This window comes from Plecotus auritus (genome assembly GCF_963455305.1).
Source record: "Plecotus auritus genome assembly, chromosome: 4".
Taxonomy (NCBI): Eukaryota; Metazoa; Chordata; class Mammalia; order Chiroptera; family Vespertilionidae; genus Plecotus; species Plecotus auritus.
The window spans coordinates 127,463,665-127,485,460 of NC_137775.1; the positions used below are offsets into that span (position 1 = coordinate 127,463,665).

Consider the following 21,796-nt stretch of genomic DNA (forward strand, 5'->3'; position numbering starts at 1 on the left):
GACTGATGAGTAAACTGAGATTTAGAGAGATTAAGTCAATTGCCCCAGCTCTTTTAGACAGGAAGTGAGTACCGGTCTTTGTCTCTAAACCCAGAGTTCTCTCAATGGCGTCCACACCCTTATGTGTAAGGAGGATATGGCCCAGGGAAAGTGTGAGTGGATGGGGAGGGAGGAGAGCAGAAAGGAAAGAATTAAATGAGGGGGGAGGAAGGGAGTGATTTCCTTGGGTCTCTAGTTACTCTTATCTTTCTTTCAAGATGGTGGATTTGATGTTCACAACATGCTGGCCCAGTAAACCTCCAGGGAAGAAAGAAAGCCAAGGGCCTTGTCTTCCTTCTTCCCTCCCTCTTTCCTCTCCCCTTTCCAGGAGAGGATTTGCCTAGAAGTGGGAAGGGGTGCCTGAGCTCTCCCAACGCCAGTGTGTGGCGGGGCCTCCCCAGAGAGAGCCTAGGCCCATTCTCAGGCCGGGGCTGCCGCCTCCAGGTGCTGTGCGGTCCTGAGGCCTGGGCCATGCCCGCGAGCCCCTGAAGCTCGCCTGGAGGGGGGAGCATGCAGGGCGCCCCCGCAGGAGGCCTGGGCCCTGGGCTGCTCGCCGTGGACAGACGGACGCTCCTGGTCTGCAGCTTTATCCTGGCAGCAGCTTTGGGCCAAATGAATTTCACAGGGTGAGTGGCTGCTCCGTAGCAGAAGGGAGGACTGCCAGGCACTCGCTCGGGGACTGGGTGTCCCAGCGGGGAAGTGGCCGTCCGCTGGGACCTGATCAAGGCGCACAGAGTCAGGACTTCGGTTCTCACCCTGAACCCACTTCCAACTCCGCAGTCTCCCGCTCCCGTGCTCAAGGGTAGGACACACGGCTGTATTATTGTCCCGCCCCAAACCCAGAATTCTCAATCTGGGGCTCTTGGGTTAAGCTTTTAGGGCTCTAAGAACCCATGAAATCATACATAATTTTTGGTGTATGTATTTTTATCCCCCTCAGGGGAGGGTTCATAGCTTTCCTCAGATTCTCAAAGAAGTTAGTAACCCCCAAAAGACTATACACCCTACCACAGATGGATGTAGGATTATACTCCTTTAAATAAAACAAGCACCAGTATTCTACACCAGGCCAGTAAGGACACGATTTCCCAACCTCCAATGACCCCACACTAGAGAGGAAGATACAAGCTTAGAGAGCAGGTCCACTGTCCACGGTCTCAGAGCCAGTCAGGGCCGGAGCCAACGCCATCCCAGGCATCAGACCCTAGAGGTCACGCTGCAGGCTGCTCAGTTCCGCCGCCTCCCACTCCCTCCAGTGGGCAGGAGGGACCTCACTCCCTCCAGGACGCAGAGTGAGGCTGACCTCCGCTTCCATGTCCCCAAGCTCTTGGGAGAAAGAAGTTTGGGCACCAGGTTTAGACAGAGCATGGCCTTGGGACAGCTGTATGAACAGCACTTGGGCCATTGTTTGTCCCTGTCACCCCAGTATCCTAGAACCCCATTCCTTTCTCCCTTTAGTCCTCTTGTTCTTGCACCTTCCTCCATCCCCCTCATTCCTTCCCCATCTTTTTATCCCTGTCTGGTCCTTAGGTTTGTTAGTAGCACAAACAGGTTTTATGTGGTCCCCTGGGTGGTCTGTTCTTGGCAGAGATTGCTGGCCCCAGGATGAAGGACTTGCATGCTTTCCAGAGCTACAAGTCCTTCTGCTCAGTCCTTCAGCCTCCACGTGGCCAGGTGCCCCCCAGCCTTCCTACCAGGCCCCCTCAGCCCGGTGTCTTCTCCATGTTGCCTCCTGCAAGCAGCAAAGCCTTCCAGGAACCCCTCTCAGCAGCTCCCTCTGCCCCCCTCCCCCACCCCGTGTCTTTCCAGAGACCAGGTTCTTCGAGTCCTGGCTAAAAATGAGATGCAGCTTTGCCTTCTCAGGGATCTGGAGGGCCTGAAGCCCCAGAAGGTGAGGACTGCTCAGGGCTTGGGGACATGTTCTCCCTTCTCTCACAGCCACTTGCACCTTTGGCTCCCCCCGACCCCTCGGGCCCCAAATCTGCTCTCTCATGGCTCTGCCAAAGATCACAGAACTATGGAAAAATCAACGGTGGCTCCTCTTCAGGAAAGGCTGGGAGCACTTGCCTAGAAGGCTGGGCAGCTCTTGTTGGCTTTCCCCTCTGTCCTGGATGGGGCTGCTGAGGGGACCCTGTGGGGGGCCGCTCTGGATGCAGCTGAAATGTCCTGAAGCCACACGGGGCCAGGGGGCACATCTGTCTCTGGGTGGGATGCCATGCAGCATGCAGACTGGACACATCTGTTTGCCAATTGAAAGAATTGGAAGGGCTTCGTTGGCAAACCTGTGTTTTATTTGGGCTCGTCCATGTCAGATGAGCATTCATTTCCAAGAACATTTGTCCTTTGCGAGTATTCCACAATGGAAAACATTTCCGTCAATGATTGTAATAAAAGGACTCTGTTTGAGGGCTGTTGAAATAACCAGATATTTCTGGATGTGGCCCAGAGCCCTTGTTCCGATTTGTATGAGTGCCCTCACCAACCCACTCTCGTATGCCTTATAGTAATTCTGTCCATTTTATAAATTGAAAAATGGACGTAGCATATTCAGATGACCTAGGACTCCAGGTGAGGCCTCGCCTCCTTCTCTAGGTTTGGGGGCAGTGAGGTCTCTGTCTTCTGACCACGTTCTTGTTCATGTTCATGTTCTGGAGGAGGAGCTGTCGCTCCTGTGGCAACTGCTTTGGGCTCTTTGGGCTTGGGCAACGTTGCAGTGTGAGCCTGGGTGATGAAGGGGACCCAACTCAGGGACAGAAACTCAGTGACCTGGGGACTTTTTATTTTTGCGCATCTTTCTGCTTGGCCTTAGGGTTTTCATCAAGGAACGGGGCCCTTTCCTCTTTGTACGAGATCACCCAGTTTTCCAGGGCGCCTACAGGGTTGTGTGTAAGGACAGGTGATACAGGCACCCGTTTTCCTTTCCTTTGTGAACAAGGTGGACTTCTGGCGTGGCCCGGCCAGGCCCAGCCTCCCTGTGGACATGAGAGTTCCTTTCTCTGAACTGAAAGACGTCAAAGATTATCTGGAGTCTCACGGCCTTGCTTACAGCGTCATGATCAAGGACATCCAGGTGAGGTCCCGCCCAGCGCTGCCTTTCTGGCTGGGGCTCCATGTGGAGAAAAAGGATCCAGGCCTAAAAGTGGAGAAGGGAGACGGAGGAAGTAGCTTGGGCTTTTGTACGGCACCATGGAGGGGCAGCTCTGGAGGCCCCCCTTGCTTTCTGACTGCCCCTCGGGTCCCTGTGGCGTCTCAGCCATCCCCAGGGAATCCCTTCCTTCCAGAGAAGCCCAGTGTGAGCCCTGCTGTGGCTTCCCTGCCCCACTCCACCGCAGGGCTCTCAGTCTGAGGCCCCTCTGCCAGGCAGGATTCTCCCGGGGGAAGAGCTGTGGGAGAAGTGGTTGCAGACTGGCCCTTGGGTGGGGCAAGGAGAGACTTCATCTCGGGCACCCCTCCTCCCTACGCCCCCCTGGTGGCTACCCCTTCCAGTATCTTTTCTGAACACTGCTATTCTATTTCAATTGTTTTGTCTTCAAGGACCTCCATTCCCAGGGGCCTCCTTCCTCCAGCGATGTGTTGGGCACCCTCTGCAGAGGCTGTGGGGTACCTGTAGCATTGAATGCCGGGAGGTTCGTTCCCAAACACGCTGTGCTGCAGCTAATCTCCCCTCCCCGGAGTGTGGGAACACAGAGCCTCCCGCGGCGCACACACTTGACACCACATGCCAGGGGATAAACGCATTAGGCGGCATTCCTTTCCCAGGCAAGCACAGGGCTGGGGCACTTAGGTCCATTCAAAGACTTTTATCCTCATCAGGCACATCTGTTTCCCGCTCAACATGTGGGGGGTGGGCTATTTCTCTAATTAAATCCCCACAAACAAAAATGGGGAAACTCCCACAGACAAGAGAGGCCACCACATCAAAAGAAACAGCGCTCCGTTCTCATTGTAGCCCATGCCTGCATTTTGAAGTTTGCATTTCCCTGCTCCTTCTCCACCCTGGAAACCCTGCAGCATTTGGCAAACAGATATGAAAAGGTCTCTAAAAAGTTTCTGTTGATTTCTGCACATCAGGAATAGCTCCAGAGGCACCTCTGAGCCCTGCCCCCCCCCCGCCCCCCAGCTCCTTTGAAGCTGGTCCATCCTCTGTCAGTCTGTAACCTCCTCCTGCCGACCCCACCCCCTTCACTGTGGTCCCCAGCTCTGGCGTCCCTGGAGGTGGGGCGTTGGGGGGGATTTTTACTCATTTTTAGTAAAATGCCCAGGATTCTCAGGCCTAACCCAGCCAGGCAGGATTTTCACCAACTCGCTCTGTCTGCAACACATCAAGCTCTGATTGTCAGATGTGAGATCCAATTTTGGCTTAGAGGGAGCTGGGGTGGGGAGGCTGCTGTGCCGAGTTGATTTGTGGCGATGAAGGGAAAAGATGTCCAGGCGGAGGAAAGCTCAGAGGCGCTAACAGGAGGGGAAGGGCTTTGCACCACTCAGGTTTCTGGCCTCCAGTTTGATGTTCCAGCTATTAACGCCGAGGCCTGATTTCTCCTGTCTTCTGGATCTTCTCAGCCCCAGTTTTTGGCACAGTGTTTCCTGCGTGGTGGGCCCTCAACAACTGTGTGCTGATTGCTCTGTTGGTAGGTTCTGGAAGAGCATGCTCAGAGGGACACCTCTTCCCCTGAGCCCCACAAGGCCCAGGATCATGCTCCTTATCCATCTTTATGACCCAGAACCTATGCTAGGACCTGCCACCTAGCTGGGGCTTAATAAGTGCTAGCTGAATTAGTAGATGGAAGAAGGAAAGGACAGAGGGTGAGCTTGCTTGATAGAACTAGGCTTTCACTTTGGCCAGAGGCACTGGAGAGATTTGAGGAGGGAAGTGTCCCCCCACCCCACATCCCCATGATCAGAGGGGTGCTTGAGATAAAAGAGGTGGGTTCATTCATTCAATGCACAGATACAACGATGTCTCCTGTGTGCTGGGGATCGGGCAAGGTGCTGGAAATACAAAGATGAGAACTGGTCTGTATCCAGGGAGCTGAGCGCCGTGGGGGCGGGGAGCAGAGGGAGTGAATCAGTGATTACAATGGAGTGGATGAGTGCACGGAGGGAGTGGAGCAGGTTGCTATGGGAGCGAGTACAAGAGGCCCTGCAAGTTGCTCTGAAAAGGCGGGTAATTACGGTGTGGCTAAAGAGCAGAGAGGGGGGACTGGGAGAGGAGGGGGCCCCAGATTGGCTATGAGGCCGGCCCAGATCACAAAGGGCATCCTCTGCAGGGTGCAGAGGTCAAGATTTTATCCCCCAAACGGTGAGGGAGCCAGTGGAGGTCTCTGACATGATCAGATTTGCATTGAAGAAAAACCCCTCTGACAGTGACAATGTTGAGTTGGGGACAGGAGCAGGGAGGGGAAGGAGGGTGGTGAGGAAATTGCAGTGGGCCAGGCAAGAAATTATCTGATTCTGAGTGAGCTCTATTTGCATTTAATTTTTCTTCACCTCCTCGTTCTTGTCAGCCCTTTGGTTGTTGTTGTTTTTTCCTGTAGATGAGTCACCGTGGAGAAGCTTCACTTGAGCAATCAGCTCGGTGGATTTTAATGGCTTTTTTTCTGATTACAAAATTAATAAATATTCATGTTAGGTAATTTGGAAAATAGGGAAAAGCACAAAGGAGACAACAAAAATCACCCATGCTCTGAGCATCTAGAGCAAAACACAATTTAGTGTAAATATCGCTTCACCAATTCCCCTTCTCTACTGAATCACTCCCATCAGCTTACAAATATAGAGTTATTTATCCCACCTTAAAAAAAAAATCCTCCCTTCATCCGTTTTCCCCACCTCCAGCTATCTCCCCATCTCTCCACTTCCTGTGGGGCAAACCTGGAAGTCTGCACCCGCCTGGGTCGCCCATCTTACCGGCTGCTCCTTTGCAGGTTGTTTTCCTGTTTCCCAGCTTTGTCCTTTGACCTCTTCGCTGTCCCCTCAAGGCCAAGGATCATGGCATTGAATACCTCAACCTCCTGAATACTCCCATATTCACAGCTCCAGCCAGACTCAATATCTCACCTGAGCTCCGGACTCATATACCTTACTGGCATCTCAAACTTCACAGGTCCCAACCGAGCCTCCAAGGCCCCCCAGGAAGCTCTCATCTCAGGAAATTCTATTTCAGTTGTTGGGGTCATGCTTGACTCCTTTCTCACATCCCATAGCCAATCCATCAGCAAATCCCTCTGCTACCACCTGGGCCAACACTCCTTCTGCTTTCTCCTGGGTAGTTTTCCAACTGGCCTCCCTGTTCCCACCCTTATCTCCTTATGGCCTAGTCTTTTTTGTTGTTGTTGTTATTGTTAATTTTCACCTGAGAATATTTTCTCCATTGATCTTTTTAGAGAGAGTGGAAGGGAGAGATAGAAAGAGGAAAATATCGATGTGAAAGAGACACATCAATTGGTTGCCTCTCCCAACTGGTCTGAACTGGGGACGGGGATTGAGCCTGCAACTGAGGTATGTACCCTTGACTTGAATGGAACCCTTGACCCTTCAATCTGAGGGCTGATGCTTCAACCACTAAACAAACTGGCTAGGGCTTTATTGCCTAGTCTTAAAACAGCAACCACCTGGGTCCTTTAAAAATATTCAAGTCTGATTATATCACTCCTCTGTTTAAAGCCCTCAATGCCATCCCAACTCAGAGTAAAAGCCAAAGTCCTTAAAATGGCTGTAAGGCTCTGTCAGGGGTGGGAACCTTTTTTGTGCCAAGGGCCATTTGGATATTTATAACATCATTCGTGAGCCAAACAAAATTATCAACTTAAAAATTAGCCTGCTTGCTTGGCCGACGTGACTCAATGGTTGAGCATCGGCCTATGAACCGGGAGGTCATGGTTCAATCCTGGTCAGAGCACATGCCCTGGTTGCGGGCTCCATCCCCAGTGGGGGGCATGCAGGAGGCAGCCAATCAATGATTCTCTCTCATCATTGATGTTTCTATCTCTCCCTCTCCCTTCCTCTCTGAAATAAATAAAAATATATTTTAAAAAAATTAGCCTGCTAGATTTGGTCAAACTTTTAATTAACTCACCCCTAATACCTTGTTAGGACCAGACCAAATGATTTCTCTGCCTTATATGGCTCATGGGCCAGATGTTCCCCACCCCTGTTCTACATGATCTGAGTCCCACACTCTTCACTGTTTCCCCCTTGCTCACTCTGCTTCAGACACCCGGACCTCCTTGCTGTACCTCAAACTTGCCTGACCTTTTCCTGACTAGATTCACACCCCAGGGCCTTTGCATGTGCTGGTCCTTATGGTTAGGATGCTGTTTCTGCAGTTATCTGTCTGGCTTATTCCCTCACTGCTTTCAAAATCTTATTCACATGTCACCTTTTTACCTTATTTTAAAATGCACCTTTCTTCTCCATACTCCCCCAATTCCCTCCCTCCCTCCTCTGCATCATTTCTCTCCTTGACAGTTACTGCCTTCTATCATCCTGTGTAATTTACTTACTTATCTTGTTTATTGTCTGTATCCCCTACTAGACTACCATATCTTTTGTGTTCAGTGTGCTCAACAAACACTTGTTTGGAAGAGATTCAAAAGCAGAAATGCTGTTGGCTGGGGGGCAGGAGAGGAGGGCCCTAGCTGATTTGGCTCAGTGGATAGAGCGTCGGCCTGCAGGTTGCAGGCTCTTCCCCTGGTCGGGGTCCATGCAGGAGGCAATCAAGCAAGGTGTTTCTCTCACATTGATGTTTCTCTCTGTCTTTCCCTCTCTCTTTCACTCTCTAAAAATCAATGGAAAAATATCCTCAGGTGAGGCTTAAAAAATTGATTAAAAATAATAAATAAACAAAGAGGAGAGGAGGACAGGAAGGGATGAGTGCAAAAGAAGGCAAGGGAAGGAGGAGGTCATCAGGGGTAAGGCCTTGAGGGAGAGGCAGAGTCTGGCTGCACCAAGGGGACAGGGACAGAAGGACTAATCCTCGGCAGGAGCAGGTGCTCACTGACTCACACCAGGGACCATTCATGAGAGTGCTCTGCCATCCCAAGTCCTACACACACCACTCCCCGCGGGAGGAATCCAGATTTCCTGGTCACGCCTCGCAATGATTGCTCTGTCACAGAGTCCTGGAGTCACCCCAAGAGTTACTCTTGTCCTGTCATTGTCACGGTCATTAGCATAGCTAGTATTTTCTGCACGTTAGGCAATGTGCTAAGCATTTTAGATGTATTAACCCTTCTAATGTTCATGAGAACATCTGCTAAACTATGTGATAACATGACCCCCGTGTAATGAAGACAGAGAAATTAGTAACTTGCCCAAGTCAGTGAGAGCGTCGGGATCTCATCTGAGACAGCTGCTCCAGGCCTGGCACCCTTCGCTCCTGTGCCATCTGCCTCCTCAGAGGTTGTCATTGTTGTTTGTGTGGTGTTTTAAGCTGCCTTTCAGGCAGTGATGCCATAGTTTCGCCTTGATCTGTCAGGGGGTCCATTCTAACACCCCCAACCTATTACCCACCCCCCGCCCCAGAATAGGCATGGACTGTAGTTTCCACCCGCCATGTAGCTGCTAGTGCAAACGTAAAGCCTGGAAGAGCAGGCAGGCCTTGAGGAGGGGACTGCTGTGGTCACAGAGCGGGGTCAGGGCCTCTCTCCTGCGCGCCCCCCAGATTCTATGAGCTGTGTCCATTTCATGTCTGTGGTCCGAGCCCCGCTACCCAGCGAGTTCCCGAGTTCCCTCCGCTGTCAACTTCTCTTTTGGGAGCCCTCAGTCTTCTCCCCTCCCTCTTCCTGGAGGTGCTATTCTTTGCTTAATGTCCCCCATCCTTCCTTACTCCTGTCATAAATTAATTCACACTGAGGTATTACTTTCCCTGTCAGGTTTTGGCTTCCAGGGAGGCAAATGGCTGCCTTCGGAGGTTTTTTTCTCTCTCCTTTTCCTCTCAGAGCAGCCTGACAGGGCTGTAATTAGGCATTCCTGAGCCTGTGGCAAGACTGCATTCTTAGCCCTCCCATCCCCTTCCCTGGGCCCTGTGAGGGGAGCAAACATCTGTGTCTTTTTCGGGCCAGGGTAGATTAATGTTCCTGGAATTGGGGCCCAGCTGAGCATTCCCAGTGTGTGAGCGTGTCAGACCCATTCACAGGGCTGTGAGGGTATTTGGAAAGGTATTTGCAGTTTGGTGCCGACTTCCCATTTGCCTCCAAGCTGTTGTGTGGAACAAAGCACAGCCTGTGGGAGCTGTCTTCCTGTGGGTGTCCCGGGGCTGTGTGGGAAGAGGGGCCCCCTGGTCCTTTCTTTCCAATTTCTCGTTCCTGTCCTGCTCCTTCCCCCACCCCCTCGGCCTCCACCAGTCCCCAGAAAGTTAGACTTATGGACCCTTTAACTTTATTCTGCTGGGGCCGAGCAGGGACGGATGGGCCCTGACTCCGGTGATCTGGACAGGCCTGCTCTCTCCCCTGCAGCTGCTCCCACAGCTGGCAGTGCCCGGCTCAGTGCCCGGCACACATCGGTCATGGGGGGCTGCTGAGACTTCCGTTGATTTCCTGGGAAGAAGACAAATTCCTTTTGTGAGAGCTTCCCAGGGCGGTGCTTGTGCCAGAGAGGGTCAGGACCCCTCCCGCCACCTCTCACTCAACCAGCAGCCAGGCTTTGCCCAGCTGGTACCATCCTCAGCCCAGCCAGTCCCGCCAGGAAGCACTGCAAGTACAATTGCCTCAAATGTAGTCGGTGCTCAACAAGACAATAAAATGAGCCCCAAACATGGATTTCCAGTCCTAGTCTAACCTTTGAACTTGAGCAAGGTCGTGAGCAAACCTATTGGGGCCGCAGTGTCCAGCGCGAAGCAGGCCCGGGGGAGGGCTCTCCTCCAGCCCTGGGCCTGAAGGCTCCGGGGCTGCCACGGTATTTTCCTCATTAGGGCTTTCTGTTTTATTATTTACTTATTTTACAGAGAGGAAGGGAGAGAAATAGGGAGTTAGAAACATCGATGATAGAGAAACATCGATCAGCTGCCTCCTGCACACCTCCTACTGGGGATGTGCCCGCAACCCAGGTACGTGCCCTTGACCGGAATCGAACCTGGGACCTTTCAGTCCGCAGGCTGATGCTCTATCCACTGAGCCAAACCAGTTAGGGCAGGGCTTTCTGTTTTAGTTTTAGTATTATTTATTCACTTAGAAGATCTTACTTATTGGAGTAGTATAAGGATGTTGCCGAAATGCAAAAGCAGAGAAAAGAAAAAAATTGTGTCAAATCATAATTCTTCTATCGTAACAGCCATTGTTAGCATTTTCATATTTTTTTTGGCATTTTATTGTCTTGCTGTCCTTGGCTCATGATGTTGTTCTCTCATTATTTTAAAACGCTTTTTAATAGCAAGAATAATAGGATGGACTTTTCACCTGTTGTTTACATTTTACATACTTTGTTTGCTTTCACTCTGTGTATACACACACACATAGACACAAAGATATATCTATATACATACATGTATATCTATGTGTACAGGTCTGTATCTCTATATCATATCTATCTATCTTTTGTTAATCCTCACCAGAGGATATTTTTCGATTGATTTTTAGGGAAAGTAGAAGAGAGAGGGAAAGACAGAGAGAAACATCGATGTGAGAGAAACACATCAATTGGTTGCCTCCTGCATGAACCCTGACCAGGGCCGGGGCCGGGGAGGAGCCTGCAACCAAGGTACATGCCCTTTACAGAATCGAACGCGGGACCCTTTGATCCTCAAGCTGATGCACTATCCATTGAGCAAAACTGGCTAGGCCTATACCTATATTTATATCTATATCTAGATATAATTAAGGGGCAGTTAAGATGGTGAGTGAAAGTCTGTTGGCACTTTAATCATAATGACTTGGACTGGCTTTCTAAATGGCTTGGACACCAATTGTCTAGGCCACTTCCTGGGGGTTGAGTGGATGTTGTGGGTTGGGGAGCCCTCTGCTCCCCAGGGGGTCAGTGTTCATGGCTCAGTGCAGGCCTTAACTCAACCGAATGTTCACAGAGGACAAAAGCAATGCTGGCAGTAGAGCATCTTTTCCCAAACACTTTCATATCCAGGATTACATTTTATCCTAGGAGCTGGGCAAGGCAGGTGTTGCTGTCCCAATGATCAAGCCGAGGAAACAAAGGCTAAGGTCCCACAGCAAGTGAGCAGCAGTGGCAGACTTAGAACACGGCTCTCTGCTCCATGCCCTGTGCTTGTCTGGGAAATGGCATCGTGAACACCAGCCTGTCACGCAGGAGAGTCTCTTAGAAATCCAGCGTCTCCTCTTGTCCCGCAGCTCATGTTCATGGTGGCTCATTCTCCTGTGTTGATGCTGTCTTTGTGCACAGCCACCTGAGTCCGGGCTCGGAAGGGGCATGCCTGTCCCAGCCCACCCCTTCCCTTCTGACATGTGCCCCTGTCACCTAGGTGCTGCTGGATCAGGAGAGAGAGGCCATGGCGAAATCCCGCCGGCTGGAGCGCAGCACCAGCAGCTTCAGTTACTCCTCTTACCACACACTGGAGGAGGTAGGTCTGCTAGGTCAAGCTCTGGCCTGTTTTCTCTGTGGGTCTTCAGGGTCTCCAGATTCTGGCAGAGGCTAGTGAAGGACTCTGGGGTCTATGGGAGACCATGAACTGGCAGTTGGGGAGTGTGGAGCAGACATTGGGTGAAGGTCCATTAGGCAGGCAGCTTCAGAGATCCAGAAGCCAGGATTTAGATCGAGGGGACCACGGCTCAACAGTCAGCCCATGGCAGGTCCTGGGCCAGAGTGATGGTCTACGAGGTGGGACACTAAGGCAGGACCTGCCACTGGCCAGATTGGAGCAGGTAGAGGCACCTTCATATCTAGCTCTGGCTAGGGGCCCAGGGGTCCTGACCTCACCACAACCACTCCTGGTGTTAAGTGGCCCCAGCAGTGGGAACTAGAGTATAGAAAGGGCAGGAAGCCAGGCATGTTGGAGAGCCATTTTGTAGAACAGAGTTGCCTTCATAATCACAGTCACAGCCAGTTAGGGTAGGTATGACTGGTTGTGACTTGTTTATAAAGGAGAATCTGCAAGGAGAGTTCAGAAGAAACTAACTCAAGGCACAGCTCCCATTTCCATAGGAAGGGTGTGACATTATTGGTCCACTTTATTACCCTCATCTTCACTCTTCCCATTCACAAGGCCTGTAATGGAGGATCCATGTTCTTTCATATATTTGTTAATTCAATGACATGTATTGAAAGACTAAGAGAATGAATTAATACAGCCCATCAGTGTTTACCGATATCAGAGATAAATCATCCTGCTTTCAAGTGGTCTAGAATCCAAAAGGAGCAAGGAGACCAAAAACAACACTGTCAGGTCTATGAGCTCTGTCAAATGTATTGAATGGAAGCACTGAGCAGGGTCAGCATATGCTGTTCTTCCAGGCAAAGTCTTCGCTCTGCATGGTGGTGAGAAGGCCGAGAATCCAGGCCAACCACAGCTTTTGCCTTAAACCTGGAGGTTGTCTTCTTTTAGTTTTTGATCTGGGTTTGTTCAGATCCTCGTGAGGGGTGGGAAAGTAGTAAGGAGGGTGGGATGGGAGAAGGAGATTATTCAGAGAGGTCCTGGGTTCACCCTTTTCTTGCTTAACTGCCCATCTGAGAAACTTCCTTACTTTCAGATATATAGCTGGATTGACAGCTTCGTCACTGAGCATGCAGATATTGTCTCAAAAATTCAGATTGGCCACAGCTTTGAAAATCGATCCATTCTTGTCCTGAAGGTAAAAGCTAGCAGTGTTGACCACTAGACTCTACAGTGAGAGCCTCTGGCATGAGATTGAGCTCATGTGGGGTTGTTGTGTCTGGATGGGAGGTTGTTATTTATTTTTTAAAATCCTCACCTGAGGATGTGTTCATTGACTTCAGAGAGAGGGGAAAGAGAGAGAGAGAGAGAGAGAGAGAGAGGGAGAGAAACATCAACGAGAGAGAGAAACATCAATCAGTTGCCTCCCACATGAGCCCTGATTGGGAATTGAACATGAAATTCTTCGGTGCACAGGACGACACTCCAACTCACTGAACCACACCGGCCAGGGCTGGTGGAAGTTTTAGGGAAAGAGAAGATGTGTATACTCCTGTCTTGAGGTGACCCATAAACTTTGGGTTTGCGGTAATCAGGGATCCGTCCTTGTAGGCATGGACAGGTGACAGTGTGGTGGCCTGGCATGTCCTGGGTCAGGAAGTAGGTGGGAGGGTTGCTACGAAGGTGGACAGGCAGCGTGGCAGGCACTACCCTGGATTTGGGGTATGAGTGTGGGTGAGTCAGCATTCTTCCTGTTTCCGCAGTTACTTCATCTGTTAAATGGGAAGAGAGGTGTGTGCAGAGAGGCCTCATTTACAAATGACTGAGGTCATCTGGCTCAGGCAGCCCCACAGGTAGACCTGAGTCTGTGGGGGGACCTCCCAGCCCTTCACAAGGACCCTTGGAAACAGAGTTTGAGCAAACTTAGCAGCAGCAGTGTCCTTGGTCATGAAGGAGGCAGGATAGAGTAGAGTGTGGAACCCACCGGGAAGCATTTCTTAGCATGTGCCGCAAAGCGCACTCACGAGCATGGACCATGCAGGGCATTTGACATCCAGCCCTCAGAGAAGACAGGCACTGCTGCTCTCCGCAATGCCCGGGGGACTCTTCTGAGGCCAAGTGATCTCACCAAACCTCAGACCTGCCTTTGTCTGTCCCCGTGGTGATTTACCCCACGGCCTTCCGTGTTCTTTCTTTAGTTGTCGGAAACCTTGCTACTCAAAGTGTGGTCCTCACACCTGCACCTGTAGCCGCAGCATCCGCAGGAGCTTGTTAGAAATGCCCCACTTCAGACCCCTTCCCTCAGACATACCGCTTCAGAACCTGCATTTTAGTAAGATTCCCGGGGGATTCTCGTACCTTTAACGTTGGAGAAGCACCTGTCTACGATGCTTACAGGTGGGGGGAATTCTGTGCTTCTGGCCGGATCACTCTGCTCTCCCAGAGCAGTACTGTGCTGCCAGGATTCAAGCACGTGTGCACTTCATGGGCTCACGCACAGGAACCTGCAAATATAGCCCCCCATCTTGGGCATCTAAGACCACCTCAGGCAGTGAGGATGCATCTGGGCCTCCTTCCAGGCAGCCCAGGGACAGCCGTGTAGCTGTCTCAGTTCAAACTTGTATGGGTTCCGGTGCTTTTCCCCAGTTTAGCACTGGAGGTTCTGAGCGCCAGGCCATCTGGATCGACACTGGAATTCACTCCCGGGAGTGGATCACTCATGCCACCGGCATCTGGACTGCCAAGCAGGTCAGCACGGAGGATGGGGGCTGGGACAGGGGGCGGGGGCTGCTTGACTATTTAAGGGCACCTCCAGATGAAATATTATACTTGGTTTTTTAAAACTCAGGGTGCTCTCTGCCCTTTGGAACAGCTGCCAGCTGGTCTTTTGCAGCACAGAGCTCCCATGTAGCCTCTGCCTTTTATTTGCTTAAAATCCAAGCCTTTGTTTCTGTTCGAAGGATGTACCTAATGGCCTGATGTCCTCTCTGCCTGCAGCCACTGGCTGTGCAAATGTCCTGTTCCACCTCGGAGGAGAGCCCAGTAGGGCCTTCCGTCCCTCACCCTGTCCAATTCTGTTTTTTTCTTGCAGATTGTCAGTGAATACGGCAAAGATTACATCCTGACAAACCTATTGAACACCATGGACATCTTCCTGGAGATCGTCTCCAACCCTGATGGCTTTGCTTTCACCCATAGCATGGTGAGGGCACCTGGGAGGGAGGGGGTCAGCGGCTCTGGGGGTGGGTGGGTGGAGGAACGGTCACTTCTGCTTTGGGGAGCTGAGCTGAGGTTCCCTTGGGGCCTGCCTGCCCCTTGGGTTCCTTGCAGAGTCTCACCGAGGAAGGTGGGCTGCTCAGACTGAGGCCGCAGCCCTTGTCCTCCGACCTCCCTCTTGCACCCTGGCTTTAACCACAAAGAGTCTGACCTGCAGCCTGGGTCCAGCCCCATGTCCCCTGCTCCTGCCTTAGAGATTCCTTCACTTTGTCCTCCCTGTCCTACCAGACTCTCCTTCCTAGGCCAGGATGTCAGGGGCTCCCATCCTGGGAATGGGCTCAGTAATGAGGTCATCGTCTGGGCTTTCTCAGAACCGATTGTGGCGGAAGAACAAGTCCAACCAACCTGGAATCTCCTGCATTGGTGTGGATCTTAACAGGAACTGGAGGTCAGGTTTTGGAGGTAGGGCGATCTGCCGGACCTGGGGGCTCCCACACAGTCAGATTATGGTGACTCTTAACTTGGGAGGCAATGTACTTAGCTCATGCAAGTGAGTCATGGCCAGGGACAGGCAAGCGGTGCCTAGGACTGGCTGTGAGATATGGGGACAGGTTGCACACATGTGGGAAATGTAGCACATGTGCTAAGCCCTCATGAGAAACATGGAAACAGCATAACTGCAAAGATCAAATCCGAAATACGAAGAGAAGGGCTTAAGGAGGTACAAGGTAATCTTGCTGGTTGTTTAAAATTCAGAGTTTATGATGCCCCTGAAATGCCTTGAGCCTTCCTTGAAGAGAGCAGGCCACAAGAAAACGCCTCCAAACTCATTTCCTGAGAGCTGTGACCTGAAATTTGCCCTCTGGGGAGACCGGAACAATACTTAAAATATAGAATAAGCCAATTCTTTATCATCAATACCACTTGAGCCTGTTTTTATTTTTGACCCAATTACTTTGTAACCCTGAGCTGATGGCAGGGTTTATCTGCTGGACTGTATGAGTCCAGGGAGGGGTGGGCAGCTTCCTCCCAGTTCCTTGGTATTCTTCCTGATTATTCCCTTACCATGCCAGGGGCATGGGAACTGGATGAGGAAACTGAGGCCCAGAGATGAGTACGTGGACCTGGGAACCCAGCACTTTAATGGGTGGGATCCTGGGTCTAGATAGGACAGTGTTCAGAGGAGAGGTTGCATGGCCACAGCCCTTGGCCCCCAGATGTGGCACCCGCACCATGCTTGGGGGGGTTGGGGTTTGGCTCCACAGGAGACAGTGCCATTGCTGTTAAAAAGAAGATCCACAGATGGGTGGCTAAAGCAATGAGATAGAACATTCTAGATCTGGATGCCCACCACTTTGAAAACCTGGCTTCTTTGAGTCGGCTCTCATTGAAAAGTAAGGGCAGCTCTAAAGCATCCAGAGAGAAGCCCCCCAGTCCACATTGTGAGGGTTTCCTGAGATCTGAGGCTGTGTGTGTAACCGCCTGTGTAAGGGAACACAACTGTGTAAAATTGGGCATTTCCACCTCCAAATGGCCAGACACCTGCCCCAAGCAGTCATCCATGCCGTCCCTTGGAACTGGCTGAAGTGTGTACCCACAGACCCTGAGACGGACTGGCTAGAAAGACAAATTACTTCTTAAAAAAATAATGTTTGTTGTTTCACCACAGGAAAAAAATCAATATACACACAATGTAAAATATATATATATATATATATATATATATATATATATATATATATATATATATATAGGGAAATGCCCTGAGGGGACAAAAAGCTCCCATAATCCCACTACTCAAAGATTACTGCTTTTAATAATTTACCATGTCTTTCCAGAGATTTCCCCTTGCTACAAATTACATTTTTAGAGAAGGAAAAATAAATAGCTAATGAATCCATTAGCAGGTACTTGTGAAACAGGCAGGCTCAGAGGGCTTTGTGAGCGGCAGAGAGAGGCAGGCAGCTAATTCCCATTTGGTCAGGGGAAGATTAGTTTATTCTGCTCAGCTCAAACCAGAACTAATGGCCTGAAGTGTTCCTCCATATTTGGGCAAAGCCACCTGGTCGTTGGCAGGGGAACGGCTTTCCATGCGTGGGCTGCAAATGCAGACAAAGCTTTCAGCCTCCCCCGCTCTGCTCATCTGTTGCTATTTGTCATTCATCAAGTGTAGCAGGTGCAGAAGCTCCTGGGAGACACAACAATCAGGGCCCCTGTTAGCTGGCTGACTCCAGCCGTGGGGCTGCCCCTCACGCCCTTGCTCCCTGCAAGCACATCCCTTCCAGCTTGGGTCCCCACCCCAGGTGAGGACCTGAGGACCAAGAGGGGATGCGCTTCCGGTGACAGAATTGCCTCGGGCCAGGAATAACAGTGTGTCTAGGGTGGTGACTCAGGCAGGAAGATTTTGTTTATGGTTTTATTATTACCTTAATTTAACTGCTGCATGATGAGTAATCTGTAGATCATCCCTCCCACACACACCGCCCTCACCTGCACTCTTGGGGAGGAACGGTTTGCTGCAGTCCCAGAGCAGCATCTGAACTGGTCCATGGGCCAGCCCCCAGCTCTCCAGCCAGCCTACTGCCCTGGGGGTCAAAAGGGGTGCTCTGGCACCCTCAGGAGGCTCCAGATATTGGAGCGACCCTTGGTCTCTGGACCAGGCTTGTGTGTAGTCATTTTAGGGGGGGAATGAACGAGAGGAGAAACAGGGATGGTTCTTTCCAAATGTGTTTCTAACCCACAATCTTGACCAGCCCAGCCCAGCCCAGCCCTCCACAACATGGCCCTTTGGGAGGGAGGCAAACAAAATAAGAGGGAAAGAGGTGGGAGGCAAAGAATCTAGGAGGAGATGGGGACAAATTAAATTTGTGAACAAAATAGAGGCACAGCTCCTCTTTGCCCTCTCCCGGAATTTAGGTCCCCAAGAAGAAATTTCAAAGACTTGTTGTGTCTGTGGTTCCCAGACCAGCCTCGGGTAACTATGGAGATCTATTCTCTCTTTTCCTGGCCCCCAATCCATGTGGCTCCTGGGGCTGTAGCTGTGGCACAGCTTGAGCAGACACTGAGTTTGAGCATTCAACTGACCCAAGCCTTCCCCATGGCAATGGAAGGATGGCAATGAAAGGTCAGCTTAAAGAGGTCATTGCTCACAGGGGAAGCTGGGGTTGGAGACCTAGAGTTTCCTCTGGAGGTAACTGCTGAGGCAGGCCCACCTCTTTAATGGAACCACAGTCAGGACTTACCCAAAGGACAAGCCCAGGGAGCTCCTTACAGGAATTGCTGAGTCGCAGTGTGGTATTAGACTAGGGCAGTGGTGGGCAAACTGCGGCTCACGAGCCACATGCAGCTCTTTGGCCCCTTGAGGTTTTAGCAAAGGCCAACTTAGGAGTACCTTAATTAAGTTAATAACAATGTACCTACCTATATAGTTTAAGTTTAAAAAATTTGGCTCTCAAAAGAAATTTCAATCCTTGTACGGTTGATATTTGGCTCTGTTGACTAATGAGTTTGCCAACCACTGGACTAGGGTATGTAGCAGTAACAAATGCCCCTCCAAATCTCAGTGGCTCAACACAGTAAAAGTTTGTTTTTCATGCACACAAAGGACAATGTGGGCAGTGACTCTCCTTGGCAGGTCTCTTCCGATGGTGATGGAGGACACTTCCTCCATCTAGAGTTTTTTGCTTCCAACCACACACAATCAGAAGAGTGTGAAGAAGTCAGGCCTGCTCTTAACAGCCTCGAACTAGAAGTGACACATCATTACTGCACACATTGTCATGGTCAGGAGTAGTCATATGGTCTCAACCAAACTGCAAAGGAGGCTGGGAAATGTAGAGGAATAGATGGATATTTTGTGAGCACTAAGTGTCCTTCCCAATCCGGGGAGTCTGAACCCTTTGGGTGGTTTTCTTTGACTTCCAGGAAATGGTTCTAATGATAACCCATGCTCAGAGACCTATCATGGGCCCTACCCACACTCAGAGCCAGAGGTGTCTGCCATTGTGAACTTCATCACAGCCCACGGGAACATCAAGGCTCTGATTTCCATCCACAGCTACTCTCAGATGCTCATGTACCCTTATGGCCACTCGCTAGAGCCTGTTTCAAACCAGGAGGAGTTGGTGAGATTGGCCACTTAGGGTTTGGGGGAGGCATCTGGCAGACTCCCAGAGGGCTCAGGCCCTCACTCTGAAACAAGGGTCTGGACCAAGTGACCTTATGGTAGGGAGGAGGAGGGAGCTCAGTCTTATGTGTGATCAAGTCCAAAGTTGGAGGTTCTGTGTTCCCTTTTCATGAGAGCCATCTACACATGCAACTTCCAGGACTCCTAACTCCCTGCTTCTCAGCAGCTGGTAAGGGTGTGGGTATGGGGTGTGAGGAGCCCCAGCCTCTCACCCTCTGGATGTCATCCTGCAGTACAATCTTGCCAAGAGAGCAGTGCAGGCTTTGTACAAGGTCCACGGCATCAAGTACATTTACGGCAGCATCAGCACCACCCTCTGTGAGTGAGCCTTCCCCTGGCTGCTTCTTCAGGCACCACATCCACCTGGGGCGGGCAGGTGTAGGCTCTTGGCTGTCTGGTGGGCCTGATTGGTCATGGCAGTGCCGAAGGTCTAGCTGGGCCAGAGCTAGGGATCCAGGACACTTCCTCCATCTAGAATTTTTTGCTTCCACACATTTTTTATTGCACACATTGCCATGGTCATGGAGGGCAAAGATCCCATGCCTAGTAGTCTTAAGGTTTGCCGGGCAGAGAATGGGCTGGGTGAGAAGGGTGTGGCCCAAGTTAAGGCCTGGGTTGGGAGGCTTGGTGGGTCTGAGGTGGGTTGGGATTTGGCCTCCAGGCTCACTTTCCTTGTGGCCTCACCCTGTTCTTCCATTCAGGGGCATTTCCTTGCCCTTTTGTATCCAGATGTGGCCAGTGGGATCACCGTCGACTGGGCCTATGACAGTGGCATCAAGTACTCCTTCAGCTTTGAGCTCCGGGACACTGGGCGCTATGGCTTCCTGTTACCGGCCACACAGATCATCCCCACGGCCCAGGAGACGTGGATGGCAATTCGGACCATCTTGAAGCATACCCTGAGGCACCCCTACTAGCAGCATGATCGAGGGCAGAGCAGGAAAGGTCATCCTCCTCCCCAAGGCCTGGGGCTCCTCCTGAACCCCAAATTAGACACCCCTTCCTGAAAACCCTGCCATGACCCCTTAGAAAATAAATCAAGTTTAACAGGCTTGGTGGCCTCTTGCACTGGCCACCACCCCATTGGACTCAGCATTGAGGAGGGGACAGTGACAGCTCGAAAAGCCTCTTCTCTCCCCAGGTATTCAGGAGGATGAGGTCTTGCCTTTTCTCCTCTTGCAATGTTCTCAGAGCCCAGAACAGATAACTCACCCCCTGGGAGCTACTAACATACACATTGTCCTCTTAGTGGTATTTACATCTTAAGATGACCCTGGAGGGGACAATGTTTGATCTAAGAGTAGATCTCCAGTGTTGGCATTTCCAGCATCTTGGGGGAGAGGTAGGCACAGAGAGGCAGCCTTCTTCTCTTCCTGCTTCACTTCCCATGCTGGTTAGGGGCAGGGGCACATTTCAGAGGCCCCACTCAGAAGATCCCACTCACCCCGTAAATGAAACTGAGCAAGTCACTGGTTGTGACCTGCTCCTCCTGGGGCCCTCATAGGCTTCCCTAGTCTTGGAAACACAGAGTCAGAGCCTATCAGAGCCAGCACAGCAAGCACTGCACATTCAGGGAGAAGAAATCCTTTCTCCTCCTCTTCCCGCGTCATCCTGGTGGTCATGCACTTAGCAATTAGTTCAGGCCAGGCCATGTGCTAAGTAAGCACTTTATTAAGGGAGAGAAAGGGGTATATACAAAATATCACCCCTTTCTCTCCCCCATCCTCAGGTTTCCTTATACCTTTTGACTTCCCCCACCACACTGGGGAGCAGAGTAATGGGTCTATGTGGCCTGCCCTCAAGTAAGGGCAGGTACCCCCAAGAAGCAAGAGGTCAAGTGGAGAGTTGAATGGATTTGGGTAAATCTGAAGCAGAAAGCAAGACTTTTATTCATAAGGGCCAGACTTTTCTTGTAAAAGAAAAGGATTGTGGGTATCCTTGGGTTGGCCCCTGCAGGATGCAGAACACAAGGTTTTATTATAAATCACAGACAAGGAAGAAAGTGGGGTGAAATCAGGACAAGTCCCCCTTTTCATCCAACCTGTCAAAGAACAGAGGTTGGACCAGTTAATGGAAGGAGGAGATCAGTGGTGATTAAAATTCTAGGTTAGGCCCATTCCAATACGGCATGTGAGCAGCAGATGAATAATCGTTAAGCAAGGGGTCTGGGCAGATGATTAGAGCCAGCGATTTGGCTGGGTACACCTCAGTGGAGCAGATGTTGAGAGCTCTGGGCAAATAAACGAGAAGGGTCCAGGTAAGGAGGCCTAGGTAGAGGCAAGAAGGCCAAGCCCCGGGGAGATGCCGGTGCCAGGTCCAGAGGTGCCATGTGGAGGCCTGAGGAAGTCAGGGTACTGAACCCTTGAAGAACACAGATCATGTCCAGGGGATGAGCCAGCGACAGAGGAGGAGGGGATCCCCATTCGGGCTGCAGTTTCCCCAAAGAGATGGAGGATTTTTCAAGCTGGAAGTTGTGTGAGCAATCTAGAATGTCAAAGCTGCTGTTTCCTGCTCTTAGTGGAAATACGAGGCCATGGGCTAAGTGAATATAAACTGCAGATAAATAAAGCGAATTATACCTGTGCACACTGGAGTCTGTGACTATAACTTTTATGCCCTCTGCATAAATATTTGTATTTCATCCTCACGGGGAGGATATTATTGGTATTAATAAGCTCATTTTTCAGGTAAGGAAAGCACAATTTGGAGAGGTTTTAAAAACCATTCAAGGCCACACGGATGGCAAGTTGTTGAAGGACATTTGAACTTGGGTTTTTCTAAAAACAAAATCCCTGTCA

The 21,796-nt window shown here is 50.9% G+C and overlaps 1 protein-coding gene across 2 annotated transcripts; it reads left to right on the plus strand.

Moving 5' to 3' along the window:
• Positions 1-549: 549 nt before the first annotated feature.
• On the plus strand, positions 550-19,915 carry CPA5 (carboxypeptidase A5; the record flags this gene model as incomplete). 2 transcript variants are annotated; one of them, XM_080664657.1, is made up of 11 exons in its annotated part: positions 550-665; positions 1,849-1,930; positions 2,975-3,109; positions 11,468-11,566; positions 12,693-12,794; positions 14,243-14,344; positions 14,688-14,798; positions 15,184-15,274; positions 18,737-18,936; positions 19,232-19,316; positions 19,728-19,915. In XM_080664657.1, the coding sequence occupies 11 exons, from the start codon at positions 550-552 to the stop codon at positions 19,913-19,915; spliced, it is 1,311 nt and encodes a 436-aa protein (XP_080520783.1). The 2 variants fall into 2 exon arrangements, with proteins under 2 accessions (XP_080520783.1, XP_080520784.1); XM_080664658.1 differs by lacking the exon at positions 19,232-19,316 and having other exon boundaries at positions 19,728-19,889.
• Positions 19,916-21,796: the final 1,881 nt, after the last annotated feature.